Here is a 16,771-nt window from a genome sequence, read left to right on the forward strand (position 1 = left end):
CATTCAAATCAAATAGTGTGCTATAAGATGAAGCTGAAATAAAAGTCTGAGAAATAAACCTATCAAATTTGGTTATTCTAAACTTGGGGTTCTTGCATGCTTAGAGGGGATCTGTGAATGGACTTTGGGGGCATGTGAAGTCTCTGATTATATGCACTTTTTAATGTATTATTCATTATAAGTACATTTTCTGCAGATAGAATCTATAGCTTCCACCAGATCCTTCAGTGGGTCCAAGAAGTAAAGTACATGCAGCCAGGGCGGTAGAAAGGCCTGTTAGTTACAGTGGACGTTCTGTTTACACAGAAACTAGGGCTTTACATCAGTGAGAACAGAAGCTAGAAATTGTCTCATCACTATTACCCAGGAAAATTTTCATCCCAACCGCCAGCTCAGAAATGCACTGTGAGGCACTTGGAGCTCATGCTTCTGGAAGAAATGGCAGATTCATGATTACTCTTACGTTCACTCTGGGGCATCCACTGGTGAAATGCATTTGTTTTTTGGTTGAGGGCAAAGGATTTAATGCATTTAAGTTAACTGTGCACATGAGGACGATTCTTCAGAGTATGGGGTGCTAAGAATTGTGGAACCAGGTGTTGGGTTCTGAGTTCAAACCCCAGTTTGGTTATGAATGAGCTGCACTGTATTTCTTTGCCTCCCTGAGTGCCCTGTTCATTGATAAAGTGATGATTTCTAAGATCTCTTCCAATTTCTTTTAGAAGTTAATCGGCTAAATTAGATTTGGGAAGCCTCATATTACACTGCATGTTATGACTAAGTATATCTAGATGATAAAAGTGATTTAAAAATACGTTGAAATCAAAGGATCTAGAATTGGATTTGAATGCACGCTATTATTTCCCTCTACTTTTTCTAAGTGCACGAGCTGACCCCCAAATCCAGAGACACGTGGGGAGACCTGGTTAGAAACCCTTGTGCTTGACTGTTTAGGTTAAAGCAGTTCCTGTGGCCACGTAGCCTCCTCTGGCCTTCAGCGAGAACACACAAGGGGAGGAAAGCTATTTCCCCATATAAACTCATACGCTTATATATGCTTTGCAGCAATTTATAATTCATCTGACTAATGTTTGTTCACTGTGAAACATTAACTAGGAAGACAGGGTATGAGGTGACATGGCTGTGAAAGGGGAGCTTCTCCTGGGAGGTAAGGATCAGATTTTGTGGAAAGTTAAAACTTGGAGAATATTGGAAAACCGAGGCCCTAATAGTGCACTCTTTGCAAAAATTTCACCTTGGAGGGCTGATTAGAATAATGTAGCAGATGTAATTATCTTAACAATGCCTGGTTCTGGAAGAGGTAATGAACAGACATCTTAATAATGAGGAATAAGTATTTCACTGTTTTATTTTCATTAAGTTGTTTTATTAAAAGCGTGACTACTAATTAGTCTCAAGATTCTGGTCCCAAAGGAGGGATTGTGGTTCGAGCAGGGTCTGTGGGAGGAATGTATGTCTGAAATGCCTAAAACACCTGGTCATTTCAATCCAAATTCCATTTGGATTGGAGAGTAAACCAGATGTATGGCATCATGGCAAATAAAAATGACACTCTTCCTAATCCTATCTATCTTTCTTACTTTTTTTCAGTAAGTATTACAGCTGAAATTGGTGTAAACATTACAATCAATCAGGAAACAATTTGTAGCAAATTCATTATTTAGGATCCTGGTGGTTGCAGTAGTCAGAAAGATACCAGATTTGAAGCCCACCCAGTTTGGTGACCCCTGTTTTTCTATGAAAATATCGCCTGATTTGCAGATGCATCTTAGAAATGGAAAGCTGGACCTAGCCACCCAGAGTTGTTATTACTGACAGGCAGTAATGGTTGCAATAAACGAAAGAGATTTCACTGTAAACATGACCCTGATTGATAAAGTTGCTCATAGCTATTCTTGTTTATAGGATATTGGGCCAGGCTGAAACTTTCTGAGACAGGCAGTGAGAATGCAGGGTTGTATTGTAAATTTGACCCTGTATTCTTCACTGCTAGACCTTGGCTTTATATCCATCATTAGGTTTGAGGCTGAATGTGAAGACATCAGATGGTCTAAAATACTTAAATCCTTCCAAAGTAGCATGTAATACAACCACAACCAAGGGAAAAAAAGCAAACACTGCAAAAGGCTTTTATTTTATAGGCACCACTGCAAAATGAGGAATCACATCAAAACATATCAAATAGAAAATAATAATTTATTTTAACTTCATTTTACTGTTTGTAACTAATCATGATTTTGTGAACTTGCCTGTATAAGTCTGTACCTTCAAATCTACAAAGCAAAAGTTTACTACAATGAGCACTTAAAATTCCACAAACCGTCTCCATCCACAACTTTCCTGTACATGCAAATTCTTTCAATGGGCTGCAATATTTGCAAACATGCTTTAAACTTCCATAAAGATGCAAGATATTTTGCTTTCTGCTAAAACCTTTACACTCTCTTGGGAACCTTAACCAGGAAAATGTTTAAATGTATATCCCAACTCTAAACGCTGCCGGTTTGGTTATATGTATTAAATCGTTAACCACCGGGTTGGGTGGTTTTGAGTTGAAACCTTCACCTAAATAATAATATCTTAACGGTCACGCATATGAAACACATTCAGTAACGTAACATTATAAAATAGGGTTCCATTAAAAATACATACTGGCAGTTGTATTTGTGTTTTAGGCAGGAAAAAAGCGTGTTTAACTTTTTAATATGAATATAGTTTAAACAAATTATTCTGTGAAAGTATGCTTAATAAAAGATCTTTCTGAAATTTAAACACTTTATGTAAAAGGGTACAGGTAGAAAAGTACAATTGCTATTTGAAAAAAGCTCTGTTTGTTAATATTGCCTTCCAAGATAGTAAGGGTGTTTTTCTCTCTCTTCCCTTAAAATAGACCTATGACACCCAGAGTTGTAGGGTTTGCAAATTTGGACTATAAACATGAAGACCGTACTTATCTTATATACAAAAACTTGCCGCATTGAACGAGGCAGGAATTTCTACCCCAGTGGTAGTGGTCTCTTTTATGTACATAATGCAGAAGTGAAAATTATACAGTAGTCACCGATAGGAAGGAATTGTATACTCTAGTGCCGTCCGGGGATTTTGTGCCGTGGGTTAAGAGTTCTTGGATCGTCATCCAGTTATCGAAGATTTTTTTATTCCTCTTCTTCATCATCTTTTTGTGGCTCAGTTCGAGAATGTTCATCTCCTTCCTGTCATCGGCTGCTTGCTGCTCCTTGAGACAATCCAACCTGCTCTGCATCATGAACTCGCGCCGCCGCCGCTGCTCCTTGGCCTTCACCAGGTGCTGCTTCCTCTCCTCCTTGCTCCAGTAGCGCCCCATCTTCATCTCGCTCACCGCGTCGTCGTCGGTGGTCATGCCGCTGCGCTCTTCCCGGATCTTCAGGGCGCGCTCCCGCAGCAGGCGGTCCCGCACGGGCCTCTTGGTGATGTAGCGCGTCCCGTCGCTGCGGATCTTCACCTTCCACTCCATGCGCGGCTCCGACGGGGTGGGAGAGCTCAGGTCCTTGCACATGCTCACCAGGCTCATCTGGCTTTGCGCGTACTCCACGGCCGACTTCTGCTGGATCAGCTGCATGTAGCTCTGGTAGTGCTGGGCGTGCGCCGGGATGTGCGCGTGCTTGTATGGGGAGTGGTGATAGGAGGGCAGGTAGGCGCTGCCCAGCTTCTGGCTGGGCGTGGGGCTCCGGCTCCCGTCGCTGGCTCTCCGCTCTTTGCTTTCCAGGGGCTGGTTGGGGTCCAGCTCCTTCAGGGACGGGCTATAGGTAGGGGTGCCCACTTCGGGATCTTCCATGATGGAGAGCAGATTCTTGGAGGCTGGCCCGTAGGCTTCCGTGGTCCCCACAGCCCCTTCGCTGCTCGGGCAGCTGATGCCCTCCGCCGCTCTCCTCAAGGAGTTGTCGGGGGAGATCTCCAGGGTGAGCGGGGTGCTGCGGCAGCTCTCGCCTGTGTTGTAGGCGCTCGAGCTGTCCTTGTCGGATTTCTCCGGGAGCTCAGTGATATCTGAGAGCTCGTGTCTGCGCACGTCGATGCTGGTGTTGTAGTTGCGGAAGCCGCTGTTGTGCAGCATCCAGGACTCGCGGTACTGCTCCTTGAGCTGCTGCATCTTGTGGGCGCGCACGATGCTCAGGCACTCCAGCTCGATGCTGCGCAGCTCCTCGTTCAGCAGCTCCAGCTCCTTGTCCACGCTCTCAGGGTCACTCTTAACGGCGTCCAGGGGGCCGCTAGGGTAGTACAGGCCGTAAGGGGTGGCGCTCTTCACCTGGCACTTGAGCTCCAGGAGCTCGCGGAAGCGCTCGCACTCGTCCACCGGGATCCCCAGGTAGTCGGCGTCCGTGCAGTCGGCCGAAATGAAAGACTCGTTGCTGAAGGGCAGGTCGCCGCTGCCCAAGGTGTCCTGGCTGCAGGTGAGCTTCCTCTGCCCCGCCAGCGGGTTGGAGGATGCGGTGGCGTCGTCGCCATTGTTCTCTTGCTCCGAGCTCTCGTCATTACGGGTGCTCTCGTCGGTCCGCCCCACACCGCTGTCCTTCTCGTGCTGGTTGGACAAGATGGTGGCTGTATCTGTGGTCCCACCGTCTTCGTCGTGCTTCTTCTGCATAAACACAAGAACAAAGGGTCACAGTGAGGGAGGCCTGCGCAGCAGGTACTCAGGTTTGACCTTTCCTTGCAGTTTCTGGTTAGGGCAGGCTGTACATTTCTAAGGCCAAGAGACAGCATCTGACAGTAGGACCACGTCAATAGCGTGGGCCTTAGCTACACCTACCCGTATCTACCTGGGCAAGTCACTTGTTCTTGTCCTCAGTTTTGTAAAATAAGGATAATAGTCACTTTATCTCAATGAATGATTCTCAATGATTCTGTTAAATGAATCAGTACACAGGTAGAAGGATGTATAAAGGTCCTTGTTTAACTCAATAAGGACTCAGTAAGTGGCTCATTAAGACTCTGACAATGGTAGTAGCATAGTAGGGAGCTAGAGAGCTCCAAGCAGCTCCTGTTAAACAGAGGGGATTGTTTTACTTTGGAAAACATGGCTTTTTGCAATCTATGGTAATGCCGACGCATATGTTTTCCAAACAAATTATCAGAAGGTCAGCTTTGCTTTGGCAATGTTGCTTAGATTTAAAAGCTTAGCTAGGGACAGTACCAGCTTGCATTTCATTGGTCTGGTGCGCAAATAGAAAAGTACTTGAGGCTGTTTTCTTGCGCCTTCCAGGTGGATGGGCTTCTGATGGTCTTTAGCACCATAAAGGGAGATGGAGGAAGCAGATTTTCCTCCAGCTCCGCAGGGCAGAGTGTCAGGGACTGGTGCGTGGGCGTTACCTGCTGAAGCACGCTAGCTGTGAATTGCATGGCCTGGTGGTGCTGCTCCTCCAGCATGTCCATGTGCAGGTCATCCAGAAAGTCGTTCCTGTCATCGTCCATCCAGCCCTCATCCAGCTGCAGGCAAGAGCAGCCAACACATGCCTTAGAAGTTTCCTTTCATGTTCATTTATGTTTTTTTAAAAATGACATTACCTTGGGGGAAAATATTTCTAGGGCTTCCTCTAAGAGTCATCAAAATGCAGTCTGCCCAATGATTTGCTGTTAAGTCAGGAAACTATCCAACCCTTACATTAAACAGACCTCCAACCCTACACTACATCTGGGGAAGTCTTTAATATCCATGATTTTTTTTTTCAGGGTGAAACTCTTTCATCCATCTCAGCTACTTTCAGTGCAGTAGGACACCTGTGTAGGAGGGTCAGGTAGATTTAGCTGGTCCACCTGCTTGCTGGACCAGACACGAGTTTAACAGGTCCCATAGAAAAACGATTTTCAGTGTGAAAAGAGTTCTTTCTGATACAGTAACTAGCTGTTTGGCTTGGGCAAGATACCACTTTTTTTTTTTTTTTTTTTTTTTTTTTTTTTTTTTTTGAGACAGAATCTCACTCTGTCTCCCAGGCTGGAGTGCAGTGGCACGATCTCAGTTCACTGCAACCTCTGCCTCCCGAGTAGCTGGGATTACAGGCATGCGCCACTATGCACAGCTAATTTTGGTATTTTTAGTAGAGATTGGGTTTCACCATGTTGGCCAGGCTGGCCTCATCCTGACCTCAAGTGAACCTCCTGCCTCAGCCTCCCAACATGCTGGGATTATAGGCGTGAGCCACTGAGCCTGGCTGGATATCACTTTTAAGAGGCCTTTTTCTGCCTTGCCCAAAAAAGAGTGAACTATTCAGAAGTTGGCACTCTATAGCCCATGGGCTGAATCCAGCCTGGTATTTTTATAAATAATAATAAAAAAAGCTGAATGAGAACACAGCCATGCTCATTCGCTGACATAATTGTCTATGGCTGCTTTTGCACTAGAGTGACAGTCTAGCAGTCATGGCAGAGATGGTATGGCCACCCAAGTCAAACATTTACTATCTGGCCCTTTAAGAAAAAGTCTGTGACTGTGGGTGAGATGATTGCTGAAGTTCCCTTTGAGCTCATGAGGCTCCCATCTGTGGAGAATCAGATGCCCTGTATGCCACTGTCTGTCTCTCGGCTACTTTTTCAGTCGGGTTTCATACTGATATGGTTTGGCTGTCCCCACCCAAATCTCACCTTGAATTGTAGCTCCCATAATTCCTACGTGTTGTGCGAGGGACCTCATGGGAGATAATTGAATCATGGGGGCAGTTTTCCCCATACTGTTCCCATGGTAGTGAATAAGTCTCATGAGATCTGATAGTTTTATAAGGGGAAACCCTGTTTGCTTGGTTCTCATCTCTCTTCCCTGCTGCCACGTAAGACGTGCCTTTTGCCTTCCACCATGATTGTGAGGCCTCCCCAGCCATGTGGAACTGTGAGTCCATGAAACCTCTTTTTCTTTATAAATTACCCAGTCTCGAGTATGTCTTTATCAGCAGCATGAAAACGGACTAATACACATACCTAAAGAGATCTACTACTGGATTGCCCTAGATGTGTTGCTGGAGCCATTCTAAGTGGATCAAGAGTGCCACCTGGGTGAGTTCATGATTCCTCCTGTGGAAGGAGTTATTACAACACAGAGGTTTCTGAATCAGATTACTTGGGCCTGAACCCCTCCCTGCTTTATCACCCTCCTTCTGGGCCTTTCCTGGGTAACTTTTGAATCTCTGGAAACTTCCATCTCCTGGGAAGGCTCTCCTGTGTGTAAAGTGCTCCACGGAGGGCCTAGCACTTATTCGGTGGTCATATCAGTTTTAATTATTTATCATTCAATGTTTCTTTTAATTTGAAAGAGCAAGTTTTAATTCCCCATACTCTGCTATTGTAAGTGAAACCTGCACAGATCAAGGCTGGAACATATGTCAGGCCTTGGGAAGTCAAATGTCTTGACGTGACCCCGGTTGTGTTTTCCATTCAATTCTGTTTCCTTTTCCTTCCCTATGATCCCTGCATTAACGAACGGGTGGGCCTGCAGTATAGATGCCAGGGTGGGTATCTAACCAACCTTAAATGGCTAACTCATAAAGTGAATTCTGAATCACAGCAAGTTTGATTACATTTCCAGGGAACAAAGCACCTTCAAGTTCACAGCCAATACTCAGGTGCTCTTTTGCAGGCCTGGGGAATCTTTTGATTTTAGAAATATAGACCCAGTTTCATCTGTAGGAAGCCGATTTACCTGGAGTTCAGGCCTTGCAATCAGCAATGAAAAGTTTTTATTTTCTTCACTGGTTAGAAGAGCCACAGCCTCTTCACGGTTCTGCACCTCTATCCCATTAATCTTTAAAAAAAAAGGGGGGGATGGGGAGAGTGGGGAGACAAATAGCTTGATTAGATGGTGCAAAATCATTCTATTTTATTTCAGACCTGCATTTGTCACCCACTCACAGTTAGAACATACAACTTCCGTGTAGCTGGAAAAGAATAATGATGTTAGGAAGGAAAGGTCTTGCTCAGACCAATGCAGTTTCTCTGGTCTATAAGGGAGCCTCCATGAGTGTAGTTCATGAGGTGACTGTGATGTGTGGGTTGTGAACAGAAGGGGCTGGACCTCCAGAAGACGGCACTGAGAAAAATCATAATGCTCTGCGGAGGGAACATGGAAGCAATTAGACATAATATTCAGGCAGGAGTATATGTAGACATTATTGGATAATATAGAAGAAAAAGCAGCAAACTGAGGTTAAGAAAATGGAATAGAATTATACATGGTGTTTTGTGTCCCCAGTTTGACACTTAAACTTCTTTGGGCCAGGCGGAGGGTCAAGTGGGCGTGACACTCTCACTATCACACTTGATTAACCCTCTTGCAGGATTTTTGCTTGCATGTCCTGGTGACTTTGAGCCCTGCTGGTCTGGAGGTCTTAGTCCTGGTGGAACGCCGCCTCCAGGGGACACAGCAATGGTTCCACTGAATTGGAAGTGGAGCCTTCCACATGCCTCCTTACACTAGTGAGCCAACAGGCAGCAAAAGGGGTGACTCTATTGGTTGGAGTGATTGCCCTCAATTACCAAGGAAGATGGGCTTGCTGTGACACAGTGGAGGCAGGGAGGATTGTGTCTGGAACCTAGGGGATTCCTTGGAGTACCTCTGAGTGCTTCCATTCTCAGTAGTAAAGGTTAATGGAAAACTCCAGCAATCAAAAAAAAAAAAAAAAAAAAAAAAGCAGTATGCTGAGGACCCTGACCCTTCAGGTGTGAAGGTTTGGGTCACTTCCCTAGGGCAAGCGATCCTGAGCAGCACAGGTTCTGGCTGAAGGCTAGAGAAACCCAGAGTAGGCAGTGGAAGAAGAAAATCAAAATGACTTGTGGTGAGGTATGCAATGAGAAAAACACAGTGGATTAAGAATGAGAGGATACGGATGAGAAGAGGTAGAAAGCTAAGCCTTGTGGACACAATGATGCCAAGAATTTCAATTCTGTGAGATTAAAGAAGGTTGTAGCCAAAAGAGACATGAATGGTCTCATTTTGACTAGACGGAGCAACAGGGCTCGAGGTCAAGTAATGACCCTTAGAAGCGATTCCAGGATGGTTAGATGTTGAGTCAGAAAATTTCTAAGACTTTTCAATCGATTCTGCTAAATTTGCCAAAAATGTTCCCCTTTATGGACGAGCCTCTGAAATGCTTGGTCCAAAGTTAATCTTTCAGAGAAATCTAAAACGAGAATTATTTTAGTTCACAAGTTGTAAACTGTTGGCCTGACTTTGGCTCACTGATGTTTGTTTTGATCCAAACAGAATGAAACAAAATAAGGAGAACTGGCTCAAATTTTGCAAGGCCCTCTTTGGAGAGAACATGCCCCATCTAGTTTGTCCCAGTCCTCACCACTCCCTCTTACGTCTTATGACTCAGAGATAGCCTCACAATTAGTTTAACTTGTCTGGCCTCACTACACATCTGCGTTTGTGATCCCTGTTCTTTAACCTCTTCCGCATTTTCAACCCTAGACCTATCATTAGAATCAGTTTGTTCTTTAGTGATAGGCCCATTATGAGGCCATTGTTTGGAAGTGGACTTACCTGGATAATGCGGTCTCCTTCTCGGATGCGCCCATCCTTGGCTGCAATGCTGTTAGGGTCAATCTGAAACACACATGGACTATCTCAGCGCAAATGCAGACATGCATGAAAATAAGCAACAGCACTTTCTTTTTTTTTATTTTATTTTATTTATTTTTTTTTATTATACTTTAAGTTTTAGGGTACATGTGCACATTGTGCAGGTTAGTTACATATGTATACATGTGCCATGCTGGTGCACTGCACCCACTAACTCGTCATCTAGCATTAGGTATATCTCCCAATGCTATCCCTCCCCCCTCCCCCCTCCCCACCACAGTCCCCAGAGTATGATATTCCCCTTCCTGTGTCCATGTGATCTCATTGTTCAATTCCCACCTATGAGTGAGAATATGCGGTGTTTGGTTTTTTGTTCTTGCGATAGTTTACTGAGAATGATGGTTTCCAATTTCATCCATGTCCCTACAAAGGATATGAACTCATCATTTTTTATGGCTGCATAGTATTCCATGGTGTATCTGTGCCACATTTTCTTAATCCAGTCTATCATTGTTGAGCAACAGCACTTTCAAAACCATTTCTAAAACACAGTCATGCTCATCCCTGTGTTTCTGTTTTGCACAGAAATAAACAAGACTTAGTGTCGTGCAAGGAGAGGCAAACATGAGCTGATCTGCTTCTAAGCCCTTTCTAGGGCTGGTTCTTGGATCCCTGTGTAGCAACCCTGTTACGCAGCAGTGTGTGCAGGCTCTGCTGATCTGAGGAGGCACAGCTGACTTTTGTTGCATGCATGGTAATTAAAATCAAATTGATGATGTAGAACAGGTTAAAGGATACCCTTCATTATGTGGACTAGCAACCATACCTTATTTTATACCAAACACTTGTATTAAAATTTGGAAAATAACTTTAAAATTGAAATATAATTGGGACAAGGGGGACTGGTAAGGGGAGGGATGTCCCCAAATGCAGAAAGGCTGGGTTAACTTAAGCTTGGTGAATGACATACAACCAAAGAGATAATTATTAAGTCTAGTAGTTCATTCTGTGGCGACAAATTTTATTTCCTGACAAAATTGGGTTTCTGTGTTTGCAAGGATGGGTGTGCACTGTAAAGTTTCCATACTGAAATCAGTTGCTTTGTATTATCTTCTCAAGGAAGATCAAAACAGCGTGCATCTATGTAGTTTGATAAGTACATGCAAGTCACATTTAATTTATATGAAGTCAACTATATATACTCCACCAAGAGAAAAAAAAAGTGTGTGTGTGTGTGAGAGAGAGAGGCTTTAAAAAGTGTAAGTGATTCCATCCACCATTCCACTCAATGAACATGAGTTGGGAAATGTGAATCTGCTCTTCCCTCGGGGCTACACACACAAAACCATGTAAACGGCTCCATTTTATGGCTGATTTGCAGGCTTCTCAAGGGTAATTTTGCCACAAGTACTGGCATTAGAACTTAACCTCCGTGGAAAGATGCAGCGCCATGGAGTGTGTGAGGGGGACAGAATAATTTGTGTCTTTCCAAAGAGATCTTGATGAGGTGGGTTAGGGTTGGTGAACATAAAAAAAAAAAAAACCCTTTTGGTCTTGATACGATAGTTACAAAAACAAAATCAGCCTTTGTACCTCACTGATATAAATCCCAATGTCGTCTTCATCGTCCGTCCGGTAGCACACAGTGAGGCCCAGCTTGTCCTGGCTGTTCATTCTGTAGAGGTCCACTTCCTAGACAAAGAAAGGCATTCCCAGTGAGACTCCAGCAGGCAATGCGAGTTGAGGGGATGTCAAATGCTTTAAAAATATTATCTTCAAATGATGAACTGGATTTCTTTGCATTCAACTGTGTAGGGCCGGTTAACTTACTAAACAAAAAGTGATTATGGACACAGGATCAATGCCTACGGCATTTCTGACCTTTCACTCAATATAAAGTCATTTTGAAAATAGTTATTTCATTGATCCCCCAAAGAAAAATTACCCATATTTCACTCAGCGTCAAGACTTCTGGGGCAGGGCTTTTCAAAAACACTTTTTCAATGTCTGCCACAAACAAGAATATTTCCATACCCCAAACCACCCAGCCATTTCAGTACAAATGTTTCCAATGTGTTTGGTTAGATTATTTCACATTGCGTTCCCTTAATATTCACAGTCATAGAACTTGCAAACAGATTACACATAAATTGATCCAAGAAAGGAGGGTAATGTGATAGTGTGCAATTAATGTTCTCCACAACAGCTGTGATATTTACAGTTGAGAAATTAGTTTCAGCCGCTATTACTGCAAATTAAATAAGAGAAAAGCAAAGTGAGCCCAAATGTGGGATACGTGCTATTGTATTTGCCAATTAGTCTGTGCTTCAGAATGAAGTCAGAACTTTGGAAATTGTTGGAGCCTTAGGGTGCCATCCTGGGGCTCTCAGTGTAACCAGGCTAAGTCACTTCCCTGCCCACTCTGCCAATGACTTGTGCAAGTTTTTGTAGCTCCAAGCTGCAAGCCTATTTGAAGGGCCACGTGATAAGTTCTCCGGTAGATCCTTTGGTCTAATTTTTAGTGTTATCTGCTCACCAAGCAGGAGAATGGAGGGGCTCTGAGATGGGGTCTTCGTGCCACTTTATCTGGGGACTATTTCCAAGTGGCCTCTCTCAAGGGTCTTTTTAGAGGGGAAGGAGAATGCAGCTGTCTATGTGGAGAAGCTCAAAGCAGTTATTTGGAAGACACTTCTTGAACTTTCCCCGATGAAAGGCGGGTGCCAGGCGCCACGGACACTTCCCAGGTGGAGCAACAGCAGGTGCAAAAGCCCTAGGCCAGCATGGCCAGAGCCCCATGATCAAGGAAGAGAGAAGTGGGCTGAGGGTGGCCAGGTGGCAGAGCTAGACCAGGCAGGGCCCACAGGCCAGCATGAGTAGCTAAGATTTTATTTCAACATAATGGGAACCCATCAAAAGGTTTTAAGTGAGGACTGCCATGATCTTAACGACTTTCAGCAGTCTGTCTTGCTGATATATGGGGTATAATGTGGTGGGGAAGAGTTGGAACTGTAAAGACAGATGTTCAGATCCCAACTCTCCCTCTTTCTAGCAGCTCGATCATGAGCTTGTTATTATATCTAAGGTCTGTGTCCTCACTAGTACCTGTCATCCTGCCTCCCAGAGTCACCAACATGAGGCACACAAGAGCTCTTAGCACATTGACTGCCCCATAGAAAGTCCACGGTCACCGGTAGTATAATAATTACATGCAGGTATGGTTACTTCCCTGAAGTCACAAGAAGTTGTTTGTGGCAGAGTGGGTATATTTCAGTGCCCCTCTTAATAAGATTATTTTCTGAACACCAATATGTTAATTAATTCAACAGCTTCCTAATTATAGCTCTAGCAATATGGTAAGTTCTTATTAAATGAAACCCCATTAATTTCTGATAATTAAGTGGGTTTAAGGGTCATATTTAACAATGAGAGCAAGCCTAAATACTTGGGTTTCCAAATACTTTGGAATAACCAATTTGCATACCACAAATATACTAGTCATACATCCTCTTATGTTTCAAACACATCCCCCTGTCTCTCTTAGGGTACACTTCATTTGAATATGCATAAGAGGGAACACTTTTTCAGTTTTGACATTTTCTCGAGGTTAGTGTGAATCAACAAAATATCATGACGGTTTAGGTCCAACTGCACAGATGCAGCTCGCCCAGTGCTACCCCTGCAGGAGACACATCTTGCTGAAACAGGTCCACGTGCAACGCAAGCAGAGAGAGCGAGCAGTGGGAAGATTGTAGGAAGAAAAATGAGAAAGACAAGAAATGTTGATAATTCAAGTTGCAGCTTTTTCTGAATGGCTGGCCGCCAAGGTGACTATCTTTCAAGGAAGTACAGAAGATTCTACAGTTCTACTGGACTTTCTTCTACTACTACTACTACTACTCAAAGCGTGCTTCCTGGTCATGACGAGGTGAGCACAGAAATTGAGGGAAGTGTTCAGAAACCTCTATAGCAGCTGGACATTGTCATGATAACCAAGGGCATGATTAGCAGACTTGTCTCACTGGACAAGGTGTAGACCAGTTCAGGTGTTGGTGAACGCGTCGCAGATGGGGTGAGTTACACAGTCACACACAGTAGGACCGTGTATTGGTTAGAGACAGACTGAAAAGTAAACAAAACAGCCAACCTGGTCCTTGTGGCTTTTCAGCACAGTCTGACAAGCACAACTCTGTAATACACTTCTAGATTTGAGTGTTCCATTTGAGAGGCGTAAGGTATGAGTATTTTCGTTCCTTGCTTGTATTTCTTGCTTGTATTCAAGCAAGAAAAAGACTCCTAAAGAATGTGATAGTGACGCTCTGTTATGTAGAAAAACGATTAGATTTATTTGGCCTACTACCAAACATGTAGGTGGCCTGATATCACGAGATTTTAGAATACAATTTTGATAAAACCTAACCTGAAAAGCATTTCTGTTCTATCTTTTGTCAGTATTTTGATTGACAGAGATTTGGAGGACTGTTAAGCTACAGAGTAGTTGACATTGTTCATGTTGCTAATCATGATTTTTCTGTACATTTTTCCTTCTGAATCTGTCAATTCCTCCAACAAATCTTTATGACTTTTTTTTTTTAATCAGGGAGAAAACGTTCTTAGAACAAAGTTTCAGGCTGCAACAGAAGATATTCAAAACATTTATTGCTTTAAGATATTTTCATCTGAATCAAGAACCACTTACGCTTCCTTCCTTACACACTTTTTATACGTTGCCACTAACCTCACCTGTGTTTAGTAAATTAGTAATCGATTCGATTCTCCATAAATGTGGTTTGACATTTTTGCATGGGAGAGAAGAGGGTCCAATTAATAGTTCTGTTCCCAGTTAGTGTTCATTTTAGAACACATACTCCCTCACAATAGCAGAATGGCGTAGAGCCCAACGCTGTGTTTAGCCTTCAACTCCCATCATAAATCCTCTCAAGACAAACCGTCATGGGGACAGTCACATTCTCAGTTGGATCTTTAAAACAAGCATAAGAATGGCAGTGTTCTACCTCAAGGGCAGCACTCCAGGAGCAGTTTTCTATCTTAGAAGTGGTCTGTGTTATCAAAGGATGAGTGATATTGGATGAACAAATGCTGGTGAAGCACATTTCCAATAATAAAAAAGCAAAGGGTATTCTGGAGCTTACTCTAGGTATTTACTTGACATGGATGTGAGACAGGATGGTGTGGGCTATAATATTTCCTTGCCTTATCTGGCCCTTCTTAGGAACTCTAAACAAAAGCTAGAAAAGCTTCATTTAGAAGGCACAGGATACCACTTAGCCTTGGTCATTTAATTTTCAAGGGATGGTTCAACATCACAGAGAAGAATCTGGTTGCTGACAGTTAAGCACAGAGTGATCCATAATAGGCTTTCAGAAGCTCTTGAAAAACAACAGTGTAAGAGCTGGTATTGCCTCTGGATCTGTATGGATTTATGGTTTACCTTGTTTTCTTATAAAGATTACAGTAAGGCAATAGTAGCTGAATAATGAATTGTGCAAGGAAAGCAGTGTCTAGATTTGTATGCTGTGCACAGTAGGTGCTCAATAAAATTGAATGAATGAGCTTGAGAGTCCAAGGCAGGATGATCCAAATGAAAAACCAGTTTGGCTCCATCTTTAATGAGGGAGGTTGCCTTGAGCAAGTCATTGAACTTCGACAAACTTACTCAGCCATTCTGTGGTTTTAAAACAAGATACAGTATTTTGGGGCTCAGTGGAAAGTAAAATTCCTCAAACTTACTGGGTGGTTTGTAAATTCTCAGCATTTCTGTGTGACTCTCATCTGGTTTTACACAATTAAGCATATTGCTGAAAGCAAAGAAGTTATCAATATGTTATCTGTCTGTGATGGAGATAAGATTTCAAAGAAGACTATTAATCAAACTGGTATGAATAATGTAGTAGCATTATCTGGATTACAGCTACCCCTGTTACTGGTATCTTGTTGCTTACTGGTCTAGATGGACTGCTGATAAAAATGAACAGTTAAGCCTGACATTTCAGATGAAATTGAAACGATATTCCAATTAAGAGTATTAAGAGGGCCATTCCACCTTGTTGATTCAAACTCTCTGTTGCAGCATCAGCTACCTTAATCAAAGGGGATCTCAAAGACTAATTTCAATGCTTTATCCACCTCCAGGAAGACTGGCCACTAAAGCATAACTCTTCAACTTACTGGTCCAGGTTGCTGTGCACATTTAAGTTATCTCAACAGTTTCTGTATCTAGTCATGGTGCTATGTGGGATACAGAAATATCTCTAAAGACTGCATTTTCCCTCAAGGACCTTATGTTTGAGATTTATGTTTGAGATAGGGTAACAAGGCATTTTATTCCTTCATTCAAAAAATATTTCCTAGGTACCTACTATGTGCCAGACATGGTCTAGGCAAAAGGAATATACAGTAAATGAGTTAGACAAGAGTCCCCCTCTTAGGGAGCTTGTATTTTAGTGGGGAAGAAAGACAAGAAGTAAATAATGGGCCGGGTGCAGTGGCTCATACCTGTAATCCCAGCACTTTGGGAGGCCAATGCAGACAGATCACTTGAGGTCAGGAGTTTGAGACCAGCCTGGCCGACAAGGCGAAACCCTGTCTCTACTAAAAATACAAAAATTAGCCAGGTATGGTGGCACATACCTGTAATCCCAGCTACTTGGGAAGCTGAGGCAGGTGAATTGCTTGAACCTAGGAGGCTGCGGTGAGCCAATACTGCACCACTGCACTCCAGCCTGGACGACAGCAAGACGCAGTCTCAAAACAACAACAAAAAAAGTAAATAATAGTACTGGTGGCATAGGGATGCTTCAGAGAGTAGCCAGGGAAGATCCTCTGGAGAGATGACATTTGGGAAAAGACTGAGGCATGTAACGATCTGGGGCACTGCCACGCAGGCCGAGATAGGTCCTGGTTTGCAGGCATAGTACAAAAAATGGCAAAGACCCTGATTACACAGGAAAAGTAATGAGGAAGCCACTTCAATCCAGGATGGGGCTGACCAGGAAAGGTTCCCTAGATCTATTCCTTGTCCTGTGCCTCAAAGGCTAAAGAAAAAAATTCTAGACTGGCTGGGGCATCCTGCATGATCTCCAGGTCAATCCTGGTTCCCTTCTGATATACTTAGCTTCCTCTATGAAACCAGGTTTGGAGAGCATTTTAGTCTCCTATTGAAATTGTAGTTTTCCTTTCCTTTCTGGTCTC

At 43.3% G+C, this 16,771-nt stretch overlaps 1 protein-coding gene across 5 annotated transcripts in view; it reads right to left on the reverse strand.

Moving 5' to 3' along the window:
- Positions 1-2,198: 2,198 nt before the first annotated feature.
- Positions 2,199-16,771, reverse strand: part of PDZRN3 (PDZ domain containing ring finger 3) — a 245,759-nt gene continuing 231,186 nt past the window's right edge. For all 5 annotated transcript variants that reach the window (XM_054680801.1, XM_016941491.3, XM_024355560.2 and 2 more), the window contains 5 exons: positions 11,156-11,254; positions 9,524-9,586; positions 7,682-7,783; positions 5,365-5,481; positions 2,199-4,633 (listed from right to left, as the gene is read on the reverse strand). In XM_054680801.1, coding sequence (XP_054536776.1) covers positions 3,068-4,633; positions 5,365-5,481; positions 7,682-7,783; positions 9,524-9,586; positions 11,156-11,254 — 1,947 coding nt within the window. In that variant the 3' untranslated portion in view covers positions 2,199-3,067. The remainder of the gene's footprint in view (positions 4,634-5,364; positions 5,482-7,681; positions 7,784-9,523; positions 9,587-11,155; positions 11,255-16,771) is intronic.

This window comes from Pan troglodytes, chromosome 2 (assembly GCF_028858775.2).
Source record: "Pan troglodytes isolate AG18354 chromosome 2, NHGRI_mPanTro3-v2.0_pri, whole genome shotgun sequence".
NCBI lineage: Eukaryota > Metazoa > Chordata > Mammalia > Primates > Hominidae > Pan > Pan troglodytes.